The following is a 17649-nucleotide window of genomic DNA, read 5'->3' on the forward strand; positions in this document are numbered from 1 at the left end:
AATTGATGGGCATCCATTCAATTTCCAGTTTCTAGCCACTACAAATAGGGCCGCCACAAACATTTTGGCACATACAAGTCCCTTTCTCTTCGTTAGTATTTCTTTGGGATATAAGCCCAGAAGTAACACTGCTGGATCAAAGGGTATGCACAGTTTGATAACTTTTTGGGCATAATTCCAGATTGCTCTCCAGAATGGTTGGATTCATTCACAACTCCACCAACAATGCATCAGTGTCCCAGTTTTCCCGCATCCCCTCCAACATTTATCATCATTTTTTCCTGTCATCTTGAGCTAATTCTGTTTCAATTTATCAAGGATGGACAGAAGCAGCTACACCCAAAGAAAGAACACTGGGAAATGAATGTGAACTATTTACATTTTTGTTTTTCTTCCCAGGTTATTTCTACCTTCTGAATCCACTTCTCCCTGTGCAACAAGAGAACTGTTCAGTTCTGCACACATATATTGTATCTAGAATATACTGTAACCTATTTAACATGTAAAGGACTGCTTGCCATCTGGGGGAGAGGGTAGAGGGAGGAAGGGGAAAAATCAGAACAGAAGTGAGTGCAAGGGAAAAAGTTATTTAAAAAAAAAAAGGATTTATTTCATGATGTGATAGATGGATTTTTCTGTTAGCCTTCTGTTTGGTTTTAGTATATGATAGATCTGAATATTTTTCATCATTTCATTTATTTGTTTTTATTATTTAAAAAATAATACTCAGACTTTTTTTTTATTCATGGTTTTCAGGGAGTCCCGTGATTCTTCAATTGTGTCTTTTTAACCTGTTTTCTAAATGAATTTTTTTTTTGATACTGAATAACTTAAGTTTTAAAATATTTTTTTCAATTCTTTGATTTCTCCCCTCCCCCCCCCCAATATTTCTTGTCTCATGGAGTCATTAGTTTCTGCTTAGTTCATTCTAGTTTTTAAGTGAGTGCATTGCTTAATAAGGTTTATTTCTTTTTCTTTTAGGTTATTTATTTCCTTTGAATTCTTTCCTCCAGTCCTTTATTTCACTTTTAATCTCTTGCTTTAATTCTTCTATAAATTCATGTAGTCTTTATAGAAAATCCTTTGAGTCTCAGCTTGCAATTTTTATGGAGTTATCCTCTCCTACTCATAAATTTTACTGGTAGCCCCCTTTCCTTTTGCCCATGGACATCTGGAAGAGTTTTTATGCACTTGAAGGCACTTATTGTTTCTCATTGGGTCTCTCAAATCATTTTTTGATCTGATGCTATTTCAGATTTTTGCTGGAATATATGTGAGTTGGGTGGTCTGCCTCCTACGCAAGCAGCCATCTTGGCCTGAGTTAGTCTCTTTAAAGTATGGCAGTTGACCACTATTATAATTTAAAATTGTCTTATCATAATTGTTGTCATTTCATTTTGAGTCTGTTGAGTCATGTTGAGTCAATTGCTTCCTAAGTCTAAATACTACATATTATGACATGATCTGTTTAAAAAAAAAATTTAACATGTACATGATTATTTGAAATATGATTTATTTTTTCTATTAAAAAAATAAATAAAAATGTTCAGGTTTTGGAAATATGTGTGTTCGCACATGAGAAAGATTTGGACCACATGATCTCTCAAGTCTCATTTGACTTCAGATGTATAATCCTTAAATTTTGCCAGAGGGATTTCTTTGGCTCTTTCTTCCTTGCCACTATTATATACAATGTTATATACTTAAAATATATGTTGACCTGCTGAACAGTTACTTCTCCTCCTCCTTCCATCAAAACAAATGAACAGAAACTGTGAGGTTCTTGGAGTTAGAAAGCTTTGTAATTTCACTGTATCTTTGATGTCATCTAGTACAAGTTAGAGGCTGGGCTTGAATTCAGATCTTCCTAGCCTTAAGCCCAACTATTCACTATATTTAGGTGGCATTGATGCTTCTTAAGAGCTTCACATATTGTAGAATTCAGTGCCCATTGAATTGAGTTCATTTTATACTGGAGAAAACTTTTCATTTTCCCACTCCCATCATGGTGAGAAGGGGAGACACAACAAAAAAACCACTATGACATATACATAGTCTAGTAGAACAAGTTTCTACATTGGCCATATCAAAAAACAAAAAAATATTGTTTTTGTTTTTGAACTGTGAATTGTAGGGCTAAATCTAGATTTTTAAGGTATCAAGAGTCTAAAGAAAAATGATTGTTTTATTATTTTATATAAAGGTGTGGAAGACCTGTATAGAGGAGATGGGAGAAAGATTGAAGGGAAAAGTCAGAGATTTATTAGAACAAGATTTTGAAGAAGGTGGGAAATGTCATAGCCACCAGGCCCAACTCTCCTGGAATTGTGGAACATAGGATAGGATAGAAAATTTTATTTTTAAAAAAAAAATTAGTATTCAGAAGAGAGGGTTGGCTTAGTATAGGAGACACTGAAGAACCAAAACAATTCCCATTTTCCTAAGTAGTAATTTGAAAAAGTGTATTTCATAGCAATTTTAGTTATAAAGTCTTTCAGGTAGATTTCCTAGTGAGTTTTAAGTCTTATTTATTTTAAAACTGTACATATTTCTTGCTAGTTGTAAAACTGGTAAAGCAAGCTATTAACTTCCTGGCTTCCTTTTAAAGACGTTATTAAATTTAACAAACTATCACTTTTATTTATTTATTTATTTATTTTAAATTTTTATTTAATAATTACTTTATATTGACAGAATCCATGCCAGCTCAAATGCAGTAAGGCAGAAATAGTAAATGCTTTTCAGACCACGATGCAATGAAAATTACATTCAACAAAAAGCCAGGGGGAAGTAGACCAAAAAATAATTGGAAACTAAATAATCTCATACTAAAGAATGATTGGGTGAAACAGCAAATCATAGACATAATTAATAACTTCACTCAAGAAAACGATAATAATGAGACATCATACCAAAATGTATGGGATGCAGCCAAAGCGGTAATAAGGGGAAATTTCATATCTCTAGAGGCCTATTTGTATAAAATAGAGAAAGAGAAGGTCAATGAATTGGGCTTGCAACTAAAAATGCTAGAAAAGGAACAAATTAAAAACCCCCAGTCAAACACTAAACTTGAAATTCTAAAAATAAAAGGAGAGATCAATAAAATTGAAAGTAAAAAAACTTGAATTAATTAATAAAACTAAGAGTTGGTTCTATGAAAACACCAACAAAATAGACAAACCCTTAGTAAATCTGATTTAAAAAAGGAAAGAGGAAAATCAAATTGTTAGTCTTAAAAATGAAAAGGGAGAACTCGCCACTAACGAAGAGGAAATTAGAGCAATAATTAGGAGTTACTTTGCCCAACTTTATGCCAATAAATTCGACAACTTGAATGAAATAGAAAAATACCTCCAAAAATATAGCTTGCCCAAACTAACAAAGGAAGAAGTAAATATCCTAAACAGTCCCATCTCAGAAAAAGAAATAGAACAAACTATCAATCAACTCCCTAAGAAAAAATCCCCAGGACCAGATGGATTTACATGTGAATTCTACCAAACATTTAAAGAACAATTAACTCCAATACTAAATAAACTATTTGAAAAAATAGGGATTGAAGGAGTCCTACCAAACTCCTTTTATGACACAGACATGGTACTGATACCTAAACCAGGTAGGCTGAAAACAGAGAAAGAAAATTATAGACCAATCTCCCTAATGAATATTGATGCTAAAATCCTAAATAAAATATTAGCAAAAAGATTAAAGAAAATCATCCCCAGGATAATACATTATGACCAAGTAGGATTTATACCAGGAATGCAGGGCTGGTTCAATATTAGGAAAACTATTAGCATAATTGACTATATCAATAACCAATCAAACAAAAACCATATGATCATCTCAATAGATGCAGAAAAAGCATTTGATAAAATCCAACATCCATTCCTAATAAAAACACTTGAGAGCATAGGAATAAATGGACTTTTCCTTAAAATAGTCAGGAGCATATATTTAAAACCATCAGTAAGCATCATATGCAATGGGGAAAAACTGGAACCTTTCCCAGTAAGATCTGGAGTGAAGCAAGGTTGCCCACTATCACCATTATTATTTAATATCGTATTAGAAACACTAGCCTAGGCAATAAGAGTCGAGAAAGATATTAAAGGAATTAGAGTAGGCAATGAGGAAACCAAACTATCACTCTTTGCAGATGATATGATGGTATACCCAGAGAACCCCAGAGATTGTGCTAAAAAGCTATTAGAAATAATTCATAATTTCAGCAAAGTAGCTGGCTACAAAATAAATCCCCATAAATCCTCAGCATTTTTATACATCACCAACATAACCCAACAGCAAGAGATACAAAGAGAAATTCCATTCAGAATAACTGTTGATACCATAAAATATTTGGGAATCTATCTACCAAAGGAAAGTCAGGAATTATATGACCAAATTATAAAAAAAGTCTCCACACAAATAAAGTCAGACTTAAATAATTGGAAAAATATTAAGTGCTCTTGGATCGGCCGAGCGAACATAATAAAGATGACAATACTCCCTAAACTAATCTATTTATTTAGTGCTATACCAATCAGACTTCCAAGAAAATATTTTAATGATCTAGAAAAAATAACAACAAAATTCATATGGAACAATAAAAAGTCGAGAATTTCAAGGGAATTAATGAAAAAAAAATCAAATGAAGGTGGCCTAGCTGTACCTGATCTAAAATTATATTATAAAGCAGCAGTCACCAAAACCATTTGGTATTGGCTAAGAAATAGATTAGTGGATCAGTGGAAAAGGTTAGGTTCACAAGACAGAATAGTCAACTATAGCAATCTAGTGTTTGACAAACCCAAAGCCCCTAACTTCTGGGATAAGAATTCATTATTTGATAAAAACTGCTGGGATAATTGGAAATTAGTATGGCAGAAATTAGGCATGGACCCACACTTAACACCATATACCAAGATAAGATCAAAATGGGTCCATGACCTAGGCATAAAGAACGAGATTATAAATAAATTAGAGGAACACAGGATAGTTTATCTCTCAGACTTGTGGACGAGAAAGAAATTTGTGACCAAAGATGAACTAGAGACCATTACTGATCACAAAATAGAAAATTTTGATTACTTCAAATTAAAAAGCCTTTGTACAAACAAAACTAATGCAAACAAGATTAGAAGGGAAGCAACAAACTGGGAAAACATCTTCACAGTTAAAGGTTCTGATAAAGGCCTCATTTCCAAAATATATAGAGAACTGACTCAAATTTATAAGAAATCAAGCCATTCTCCAATTGATAAATGGTCAAAGGATATGAACAGACAATTTTCAGAGGATGAAATTGAAACTATTACCACTCATATGAAAGTGTTCCAAATCATTATTGATCAGAGAAATGCAAATTAAGACAACTCTGAGATACCACTATACACCTGTCAGATTGGCTAAGATGACAGGAAAAAATAATGATGAATGTTGGAGGGGATGCGGGAAAACTGGGACACTAATGCATTGTTGATGGAGTTGTGAACGAATCCAACCATTCTGGAGAGCAATCTGGAATTATGCCCAAAAAGTTATCAAATTGTGCATACCCTTTGACCCATCAGTGTTTCCATTGGGCTTATATCCTAAAGAAATACTAAAGAAGGGAAAGGGACCTGTATGTGCCAAAATCCCTATTTGTAGTGGCTAGAAACTGGAAAATGAATGGATGCCCATCAATTGGAGAATGGCTGGATAAATTGTGGTATATGAATGTTATGGAATATTATTGTTCTGTAAGAAATGACCAGCAGGATGAATACAGAGAGGACTGGCGAGACTTACATGAACTGATGCTAAGTGAAATGAGCAGAACTAGGAGATCATTATACACTTCAACAACAATATTGTATGAGGACATATTTTGATGGAAGTGGATTTCTTTGACAAAGAGACCTGAGTTTCAATTGATAAGTGACGGACAGAAGCAGCTACACCCAAAGAAAGAACACTGGGAAACGAATGTGAACTATCTGCATTTTTGTTTTTCTTCCCGGGTTATTTTTACCTTCTGAATCCACTTCTCCCTGTGCAACAAGAGAACTGTTCGGTTCTGCAAACATATATTGTATCTAGGATATACTGCAACATATCCAACATATATAGGACTGCTTGCCATCTAGGGGAGGGGGTGGAGGGAGGGAGGGGAAAAATCGGAACAGAAATGAGTGCAAGGGATAATGTTGTAAAAAAAAAAAAAATTTACCCCAAACTATCACTTTTATTGTTAAACTCATTTCAACGGATTTTAATTGAGCAATTGTTCTTCATTATTTCTTTTTATGTTGCTTGGTCCTTTTTCATGGATGAATGATTCTTATTATGCACACTGATTAATAAAAATTTAGACAGTAAAGGTTATTTCAATAGCAGTGAACGCCATTGCCTTGTAGAAATGGAAATTTCATTTGTGATTTTGACTTTTTGATCTATTGTCTCAACTCCTATTAGCTGTTGTTATGCCTTGTCTTATTTTGGTTCTGTAAGTAGTTATTGCTTCTTAAAACTTTGAAAAGTACTTAGTTTATTTCTTGACTGCCAAAACTCCTCTACTCTCCTACCCCCTGGAAAATCCAGAATATTCATTTTAGCAATTTGTAAACTATTAAACCAGTAGGAAACAGAGGGTTGAGTCTGGACTTGAAAGATAGTGGTTCAATTTTTTCATGACACAACCTGTGTGACCTTGGGTAAGACACTTAATTTGCATGGGCCACAGTTTCCTCATCTGTAAAATTAGGGAGTTGACAAGAAAGACAAGACCCATTACAGATTTGTTTAATCAGGCAAAAAAAATTCCTGCATTAGTCACATCCAATAAAAAGGAAATGCATTGAATAAATGATTGCTCTCTTCTCTCATTTCTATCTCCTTCCATAAATTTAAACTAAATATTTTACACACACACAAATCAGGGTTCCAGAGTAGCAATAACAACTGAGAACATCAAGACAGTCTCCAAATAGGAAATGAGCACCTGAGCTGTTCTGTGAAAGTAAAAGGAAGAATCCCATTCAAAGGCATGGAGGTGCAAGATGGAATATTAACTCACTTGGGTAGTGTGTACAGATACTACTATATTTGCTTGCTGACTCTTTATTCCTGTCTAACTTTTAAACTTTAAAGCCTTTCATTTGTCATATCAGCTTTTATTTTAATGATTGTTCTCTGCTTAAATATCAATTAGGAAAGATTTTAAAGTTTAAAGGCACTTCCTTTAGCCTAGATAGAGACCAATGAACAAGGACATCTCTTTCTTCTGCACAATCCACTTCTTACCTTTAAATATTGCAATAAGCCTTAAGCTGTTCTTTCTAATTTCATTCTTTTCCTAGCACTTTATATTTCAGTGTTACTTAGTAAATCTTACTGAATCCTTTGCTTCCTTTTCATTATGCCATTCTATTTAGAAGTTGATAATGACTTTATTATCTATCATATCAAGTCTAAACACAGATATTCTTTCCTGTTAGAATATAAACTCTACAAGAAGGTCTTTTTCCTTTTGGTCTGTGTCCTTAGCATTTAGTAAAATTAACACCCTACATAAAATTGGTGCTTAATAAATGATGAATTGGATGGAAATTTAACTTAATAGAGGAGATGTAAGAGAAAGAATACTGGGTGATATGGAAAGTCCTCAGTTTTGCTCCTGGCTTTATCACTTAAAAGCTTGTGGTTATGAAGAAATCATTCATCTCCTCAAGAGAGACTGAATTTTCTCATTTGTAGGGACAAATTTCTGCCTGCCAATTTCATAGATTTATGGTAAGGATCAAGTGAAGTTATCTATTTATTTCTATAAAGAATTTAATATTTTTCTAGGTTTTATTAGTATGTGAGAGGGAATTATACAGGGTCAAGAGCAAACTGTTGACATGAGGAAAAATTGATTTGACTTAATAGTAATAGCAATTAGTTCATTATATGAGCTGCTTACCAAATTTATGGGTAATTGCCATGTTTCAGAAGTACAATGACTATCATTTCACAACTTAATTGTAAGTCATTTGACTAGCAATAAGCACTAATAAGTTCTGTTTTCCTAGTTTATTGTTTAAATATATTATAGTGGTGGTCCCAACTTAAAAAAAAAAAAAAAAAGGAACTTTGAATAATGTACTCAAGAGTATTCCAGAATGGTGTTTGTAGTGTTTCTTTCAAGAAATTTATTTTCAAGAACACTTCTTTGAGGATTATATTTTTATTATTTTTCAGGCAATTGGAGTTAAGTGACTTGCTCAGAGTTTCACAGATAATAGAGGTTAAGTACCTGAAGCAGATTTGAATTTAGATTCTTCTGACTTCAGAGCCAGTTCTTTAGGACTATAAAATTTTGAGAACATTCTAGGTGGATTCTTGCTAGCTAGTATTTAATAATTCCCAGAAAAATTATGATTGTAATAAAGAAATAGTATAAAAAGAGGGGGGAGGCTCTTTCATTTTAAAGAAGTAGGTGAATTGCACCCTTGAATTTATTTGGGTTGGATGTGTACTTCTTTTTCTTTTTACAGGTGTAATGGATAGGTAACAGAGAAGAATTTCACTTAACTTGTAAGGAGTCAAAATGACTGAGTGCTTCCTGCCACCTACCAGCAGTCCCATTGAGCACCGTAGGGTAGAGCATGGCAGTGGTCTTACTCGAACTCCCAGCTCTGAAGAGATCAGCCCTACTAAATTCCCTGGATTATACAGGACTGGTGAGCCATCACCTCCCCATGACAGCCTACATGAGCCTCCAGATATAGTATCTGATGATGAAAAGGAACATGGAAAGAAAAAAGGAAAATTTAAGAAAAAGGAAAAAAGGAGTAAGTAGAATTATTTTTTATGCTTTTCATTCAGTTTTCACATACTCACACCCACATACTTTCTCTCTTTTTTTCTCTTCCAGATTTAAATCCTATAATCTTTGATCTTTTTGAATATATACACGCCAAGTCTTATTTAGTTTTTTAAATTTTTTGTTATATTTTTTAGAAGTTTCTTTATTAGAGCAATAAACCTAATCTTCCAAAAAAAAAAACTTCCATCTTTTTTTTAATCTAAAAAACTGTTACGTAGTCAAAATGAAAATCATACTATTTTCACAAGAGTATTTCAGTATTTACATTTGAGCAGTTTTCCAGAAGGAGTTATTTGAATTACTTCAAAGATCTGTGATTTTGTTGGTGTGAGCGCATTTAAGTAGTCCTCAAGAGTTAATGTGGTAGAACTATGCCTGGGTTGATCCTGACAGTCCATCTCAAACAAGAACTAGAAGCATTTACAGCTAGCAGCTAGCATCCAGAATGCCATACAACCTCTCATGATTTATTTGAGTAGATCTTTAGGTGAAGCGTTATTTAAATTAATGTATTACAACATGACTTTTATGGCAATGTTTTGAACTTCACTCATGCTTTCTTAATAGGAGATGAGAGAATCTGAAACTCAAAAGCTTTAAAAACATGTAAAAATTGTTCTAAATGTAATTGGGAGAAATGTTAAATATTTAGAAAAGTAAATTAATACATTAAAGGATATGTTTTTCCTACATAAATGTTGCTTTTTTGGAGGTAGAATATATCTGGACTTATTTTCTTATATCAGGTATTATTTTGGTAACATTTGTTATGTACCAGTAAAAAAAAATGGACATTTTTTATATGTGTCACCTGGCAGAAGACATCTTTTCTATATTCTTCCCTTATTTTTTAATTTGTATGGAAGAGAAAAAAGTAGATCCAAGGCCATTCCTAGACAGTTTTTTCTTAGACTACTTCTGTCTTATGTATGTGTACAAATTATTTCCTTTGATAGAATGTAACATCCGTGAAGACAGCTTTTTTGTATCATCAATGCCTTTCTCACATAGTGAAAAATGCCATATGATTACAAGTAATATTAAATGTTATTATGGAAAAATTTTCCCTTTGTTTTTCTCTTAATTATATTCTTCAAAGTGTAAAGTAAATGGATTTTATCCTCCTAGCAGCAGAGATTCAAATTATTGGGTTAATTTCAATGATATCTGCTTGATGTTTTATGTCTATTTTCTACTTCTGGTATAGTAGTAATTCTAAAATTTGTTGAGGGAAAGATATTAGAGCAGATTTGAAGGGGAAGAGAAATGTTTAAAAAAAAGATTGGAAAAACTGTGATTGTGCTAATTTTTTTTTTTTTTTTTGCTGCATGAACCAGATCACTTCATGGGAGTTTGGAAAAGTTTTGTGTTGCTGTAGGGGTATACTTTATTGATTGAAAATGTCAAGTTTTTTTTCTTTTTTTTTCCCCCAACCAGGATCCACCTCTTCATCCTCCATCTCCCTTTATAACCCTTTGAAAAATACAAGAAAAACAAAACCCATGATTAAACATATATAGTCAAAACACATTTCCACATTGGCCATATTTAATTAAAAAAAAAAAGTCTTATTCTATATTCTCAGTCCTTCATCTGTCTTGGCAGAAGGATAGCGTGTTTCATCATTAAGCATTTGGAATCATCTTTGATCATTGCATTGGTGAGATTTCAGTACAATAGTATTGTATCATATTGATATAACATAACTTGTTTATAAGTTGCTCCATTTCTGAATACCCCCTCAGATTCCCATTCCTTGCCTTATAGAAAAAAAGAATTTTTGTTTATCCTAAGTTTGTTCTGTTTAGGATTATCAAATATTCTCTTTCCCTCCACACACATACACTCTACCTACTTCTCCTTTTTCTTTGTCTAGTAAGCTCAAAATTTTGGCTGTTATGTTCCTGGTGATTTTCATTTTGTTAATACTTTCAAAAGGTAACCAGTGGAGTCTTTCTATTTGCATTTTGCACATTGATTCTAAGAAATATGAACAGTTTTAAGATTTCTTGAAATAGAATATCTAGACTTTTTTATCTGATCATGGTGATCCATGTGATATCTGAATTTTTTTCTCCATCTATTTTCTAGGTCAGTTGTTTTTGCTACTAGTTACTTTACATTTTCTTCAATTTTTTTCAACCTTTTGACTTTGTTTTAATATTTTTTGTTTTATGAAGCATCGTGGAGGCTTCTATTTGATATCTCCACCTTCCTCCCCAAGATGTAAGCAATCTGTTATAGGTTAGACATGTGTATTTTTGTTAATATTTCCACCTTAGTCATTTTTAAAGAGAAAAACCATGGAAAAACACACACACATACACACACACAACACACAGTATACTTCTATCTGCATTCAGACTTCATTTTTCTTTGATTCTGGGTAACATAACAGTCTTCATCATGAATATTTTGAAATTGTCTTGGATCAAATTGTATTGCTGAGAATAGCCCTCATTTCTTTCTCCAGTTTTTCTCAGATCGTTTTATTGACAAAAGTCTGTATACATTTTTGAACTCTTCATCTCTTTCCAGAATTCTCATTCAGCATGTGCTAATGCTATGGGTTAGTTTTGTTTGTTTGTTTGGTTTTTTAAGGTTTTGCTTAATAGAGATTTTGGAATGATTCTTTGTATGTGGGTTTATGTCTTTTAACATCTCCATCACCATAATAGCTATTTATGATGAATTATTTTTTCCTCCTCATTCTTTTAGCTTCTTCCTTTATGAATGTTGGTTCAGGACTTTGTGCTCTCTGTGTAGAGTGTATCTGTCTCGGCTGCTCCTGTTGAATTTTGTGTTCTATGATCTCAGATACCTACTAACTTCTTCCCTTTTGCCTACAAATATGCCCACATCCTTATAGCCTGATATTGTCCCCTATCTTTTCTGCCATTTGTGACTAAATTAGAAAAGGCCACCTATAATAGGTCCCTCCATTTTCTGTCCTTCTCTCTCATTATAGCTTTTTATTGACAGAACATATGTATGGGTAGTTTTTCAACAGTGTCCCTTGCATTCACTTCTGTTCCAACTTTTCCCTTCCCTCTCTCCACTCCCTCCCCTAGATGGCAGGCAGTCTCATACATGTTAAACATATTATAAGTTCTCTTAAATACAATATATGGTGCAGATCTGTACAGTTCTCTTGTTACATAAGAAGAATCGGATTCAGAAGGTGAAAATAAACAAAAATGCAAGTAGTCCACATTCATTTCCCAATGTTCCTTCTCTGGATGTAGCTGATTCTGTCCATCATTGATAAATCCTTCTCACTCTTTTCTTAGCCACTTACCATATGGTTTTTATTTACACAATTCTTGAAACAGCTTTCTCTGAAATTACAAATGATCTTTTAATTTGCCAAATCCAATGGCCTTTTCTCAGTTTTCATTTTCCTTTATCTTCTTTGACACTGTTAATCGCTCTCTGATTCTTTTTTTTGTGTTTTTGTGGAATCTCTTTCTGATCCTTTACCTATTTGAATTTTTTTTGTCTCTTTTGTGAATCCCTGCTTGGATCAATTTGTCTAAACCATGTGTGTCCCACAAAGTTCTATCCTGGGTCTTTTTATCTCCTCTATACTAAATTCATTTGGTGATCTAGTTGACTTCCATAGAGTCAGTTACACATCTCTTTGTAGAACATTCTCAGATTTCTCTAATCTCTCTTATCTCATATATACGTGTCCTGCTCAAACCTCTCCGCTGATCTTTTAGTTTCAGGTCTTCAACTGCCTTTCATACATTTCAGATTGGATGTCTAGTAAACATTAAACTTAAAATGTCCAAAATAGGACTTAGGGTTCTTTTTGACTGTAGAGGGCCACATTCAAGGCCTTCTTCATTTGTATTCTAATCTAACTTTCTTAGCTTTGTTACCTTATCTTCCTTTTTGTGTTCATGTTGCAACCAGATTGTACTGTTTAATTTGCTTCCTTACACTTTTTAGAATTTATGTTTGTAACTTTTACTTTATTTGCCTGGAAAAATCCTCTATCCATATTCCTGCTGGATGAAATCCTCTTTCTTTTAAACTCTTAGTTGTACTTTTCTCTTTCCCCTTTTCCCTCCTCCCCCGTGTTTTGCTTCTTACCATCCTCTGCCCCCTTTCTTATCCCTTTCCCTTTTTACTTCTGTTCTCCCTTCTATTATCTCCTCTTTCCTTTCCTCTCTCTTCTCCTACTTCTCTATAGGGTGAAACAAGTTTTAATACGGAAACTTCCGTGTTAAACTCAGTTGCTGCCTCTTCTGTGATTTGATGTTCCCAGGTGGTTCTATATCTTTTTCATCAAAAATGATCTCTTTGAATTTATCAATCAGTCGAGACCTCTCTTTTATAGTTCTTCCTTGAGACTTTTATTTCTCTACATATTTTATTTCTATTAAATATAAGTTCCTTGAGAGTAGGGACTGAGTTTTTAGTTTTAGAGTCTGGCATAAGGCTTTGCACTTAGAGGTACTTAATAAAATTTATTAAATTTGAAAAAATTCTTTGACAGACAGCCAAGTATGTAGAGAGGATCTCTGATTAGAAGAAAGAACATTTGAGTCAAGAGACTGACTTTAAATCTTAGCTTTGTGATCTTGCTAGACCTCAGTTTCCTTATCTATAGCTTTGTGAATAATTTTGTGATTAGTGCTTTCTAAGTGCTAGGAATTGTGCTGTGTACTTTTTAAAAAAATTATTATCTCACAACAACCTTGGAGAGTAGGTGGTGTTATCTCTCTATTTTACAAGTAAGGAAAATGAGACAAACAGGGTTAAGTTTCTTTCCCAAGGTCATCTAGCTAGTAAGTGTTTGAGGCTGGATTGGAACTCAGTTCTGAAAACCAGCCGATGCTCTAACGATATTGTGCCACCGGCTGCCCACAGATCACATAAATTTTCATAGATAAATTTCAATGTTTCAGATCTTATATGTCATATCAACAAATAGTTTCATGTGTGATCAAGGTTAACTGCCTAAATTAATTAGTTCTGAAAATATAGAAGTAAACTTATATGTTGCTGGTTTTTTTATGTGATGCTGTTCAAAGTTTGCAATGTCTCTCTATATATAAGTAGAATGTTTTCTTACTGAAGTGAGAGAAAGTTTTTGAGTGTGAGCCTTCAGTTTTCAAAAAGGAATTCCAGTGAAGAGCTTTAAATTGTTTAAAGCCAATGGAAATCACCCATTGTTAGATCCACAGTCTTTAGGAAGCTTCTGTTGGTTTCTTTGGTTAAGGAAAGCTTCATTGTAGATTCCAGAATGATGCAGGCGGTGGAGCTTGCAGAAAATTTGGCTTTGAAACTTGGGGAGAAAATAAAAAAAGAAAGTTGGGATTGTCTCAGAATCTCAGTATTGGGTATTTTGGGAGTCATCACATGTTTGATTATGAATCCTTCTCTATATTTCTGACAAGTAGTTGTTCAGGTTTCTACTTGGAATCTTATTGTGAGGCAGAACCCATTTCCTTTTGAAACAGCCACATGCCACTTTTGGACAACTAGTTTTTTATGAAAATTTTCTTTAAATAAGGCCCAAATCTGCCTCTACAACTTCTTCATTGTTAATCACTGTCTTATTTAAGGGAGTCATCAGGGAAGGGAGAGGGCTGGCAGTTTCCTCTAAAACATCTTATTTTTCTAAATATTTATTATATGTTTGAATAGCCTTTGTACAAAGTCAGCAGTATTTCATTTTTGATATAAGTTTAGCTGTTTTGGATTTTAAAAAAAATTCCTGTAATATTTTGGAGCTTCTCATGTTTGTTTTTAATACATTTCTCCACTTTTCTTGATTCCTTTTTTTTCCTCTGTATGTCTGAGATAAATTTAGTTTAGAAAAAATAGATTTCAATAAAATAATTCAGTACTTTTTTGCATCTTAGTTTATTTTTACTTTTCACATATTCTTTCACATTTAGGAATGTGGCATGTAATTGGTTCAGTATGATATTGGAGGAAATGATCCTTTGCTTTACTGAAAGACTAAGTATAGTAACTCTATATAAAAGGTTTCCCTAGTGCATGTGAAGTGTGACAGTTTTAAAAAATGTAATTTACAGAGAGAACTTTTAAAACTTGTCTATTTTCCTCTAAAATGGGCACCTGCCTATTGGAGGGCAGTGCTAATTGTCTTGGCTACCTGTTGCCCTCTCGTGGCTAAAACATGTCACTACAAACATTTTATTTTCATGAAAGCAGAAACTAGTTTTCAGTCTTGATAGATTTGAAAAGGATTATGTTAATACTGGGCAAAGGCATAATATCTAATACCTGTTTTATGTAGGAAGATTATTTACTGTTTCTCAAATGCAGTGACAGTTTTAGACATTAAACAAAGATATAATGAATGTTCCCCCCCTTTCTCTGACAGCTGAAGGCTATGCTGCCTTTCAGGAGGACAGCTCAGGAGATGAGGCAGAAAGTCCTTCCAAAATGAAGAGGTCCAAGGTATACATGTCTTTAAGAAGCCCAGCTTTTCTAAAAAGAAGGAAAAGGATTTTAAAGTAAAAGAGAAACCCAAAGAAGAAAAACATAAAGAAGAAAAGCACAAGGAAGAAAAACATAAAGAGAAGAAATCAAAAGACTTGACAGCAGCTGATGTTGTTAAACAGTGGAAGGAAAAGAAGAAAAAGAAAAAGCCAACTCAGGAGCCAGAAATGCCTCAAATTGATGTTCCAAGTCTCAGACCCATTTTTGGGATACCTGTGGCTGAAGCAGCAGAGAGGACCATGATGTATGATGGAATCCGTTTGCCAGCAGTTTTTCGTGAATGTATAGATTATGTAGAGAAGTATGGCATGAAATGTGAAGGCATCTACAGAGTTTCAGGTATTGTATCCCTATAATCAACTAGTTTTTTTTTTTTTTTTTTACTCTCATTCATTCAAAGGAAGAAACAGGATTAAATTTCTTGATTTTCTAAATTGCAAAAATTTTAATTGGCATTTGGCCACTGTATTTCCTATACTGTATTTCTTTCCATCTGTATGGTTCACATTTGAGTTATTTATAGATAGGTTTGTATTATATGTCAGTTGCATATTGTGCTGTGGCCCTGTGGCATAGAAAATGAGACAAAAAGTAGAATTTGTGGTCAGTGTCTCCTAATCTGGACCCTTCCATGTACCCTCTTTCCTTCTTGCATCTCACCCTCATACCCCTTCCCCAGCAGTGAGGCACTTGGATGTAGCAGTGGTAGGAGAGCAGGGACAACAGCCTGGCAGCAAAACCATCTAGTAGGAGGAAGGAGAAAAGCTATGTTTTCTAGAAGCCCCTGAGTTAAAAGACATGTCTTGTCATCACCACCGAACAGGAGGAGCTGTATTCCCCCCAGGTAAGGGGCATAACATTTTGGTCTTAAAATTTTTAGGCCAAAATATTAAATAGTACTTTCAGCCATGTGTAGTACTTACATGTACAGATGTGGTTTCCATTTGTATAACAGAAATTTCTTTTATCTTTCAGGGAGGGCTTCCCATCATCCAAAGTGTGTTGCTCTTTAAAAAAAAAAATGCTATTATAGCTCAGTGTGAATTCTTTATAGGGCATGCTTGATTAACATAATAGAATTTGTGCCCTCTATGACAAAGCAGATTTGTCTGCTTAAATGTTCATATTCTGCTTCCTAGTTTATAATAACAAAATGCTATTTTCTTTTCATACATTTGTTTGATTTAGTTACTTAAAATAATGATTTGGGGAGATGGGGAAGGATAGGGCAAACCAGAAAGTAAAAGTTTTTTAATTGTTTTTCACCTTCCAAACTTGCGTGAGATTTGGCCTTTGTGAAAGAATTTGCTTTTTTAAAAATGTACAAAACAATAGACAAAAACTATGTAGCAAGCTGGTTGATTTAAATGATCTTGACTGGCCTCTAAACAATCTCTCTCTAGACGAAATAGTTTCTCAACTGTCAAAGAGTCTGAGCATTACTTTGTCAGGGGCCTATTTTTGATGATAGAACTCTCTGGATATTCTTAATGGTAGCAATCTCCTTTCTTATGTGTATAGGTGTGAAATCATTCAAAATTAGCCGTTTCCTATAATTTGAAGATTAAGATTTTTTTTATCAATTGAAATAGCTTTGTGGCCTGTTCTGAAGTACAGATGTGTCATGTTTAACATAGCTCATGTGATAAAAGTATAGAGTTTTTTTTCCCCTCTTTTGGAAACTTTCACCATAATAAGTAAAGACATTGATTTTTGTAGATGCAATTGCAATTTTACTTTAAAACTTGAAATTTTTCATTTTATTGAGTTGGATTCAAGTTCTATATGATAGCACCGTATCATCTCTTTATATGGAATGTTTTATTTAATTATTACTATTTTATTTTATTTTATTTTTTTGCTGAGGCAGTTGGAGTGACTTGCCCAGGATCACACAGCTAGGAAGTGTCAAGTGTCTGAGGTCAAATTTGAACTCTAGTCCTCTTGACTTTAGGGCTGGTGCTTTTCCCACTGTGCACCTAACTGCTCCACTATAATTTTTTTATCAGGAAAACTTTTGTTAATGACCATCTATGCAGTGCACAGGGCTGTGGGGTACAAATTAGGTAGGACAAAGATTCTGTAAGGATATGAATAAAATGATGTATGGTTGTCATTTATACATGCAGTGTTTATGAGCATTGCTGCAGAATGTGAATTCAAGATGGACATTTGATTAGAAGTAGATAAAAAGGAATACTTAGTTGCATATTCATTTTTCCTCATAGAAAATCTCAAGATTGGATTAGTTTTGTTGTATTAATAGTATTACATTCATTTTATCATTGTTATAATCACAAATATGATGG

The 17649-nt window shown here is 33.5% G+C and overlaps 1 protein-coding gene across 1 annotated transcript in view; it reads left to right on the plus strand.

Annotated features, from left to right (window-relative positions):
• The window catches only part of RALBP1 (ralA binding protein 1), a 51415-nt gene that overhangs the window by 19098 nt on the left and 14668 nt on the right, over window positions 1-17649 (plus strand). The window contains 3 exon segments of the mRNA XM_051970465.1: window positions 8526-8822; window positions 15222-15293; window positions 15296-15679. Of these exon segments, the coding sequence (XP_051826425.1) occupies window positions 8579-8822; window positions 15222-15293; window positions 15296-15679 (700 nt within the window). The 5' untranslated portion in view covers window positions 8526-8578.

The sequence above is a fragment of the Antechinus flavipes genome, chromosome 1 (assembly GCF_016432865.1).
Source record: "Antechinus flavipes isolate AdamAnt ecotype Samford, QLD, Australia chromosome 1, AdamAnt_v2, whole genome shotgun sequence".
Classification (NCBI taxonomy): Eukaryota; Metazoa; Chordata; class Mammalia; order Dasyuromorphia; family Dasyuridae; genus Antechinus; species Antechinus flavipes.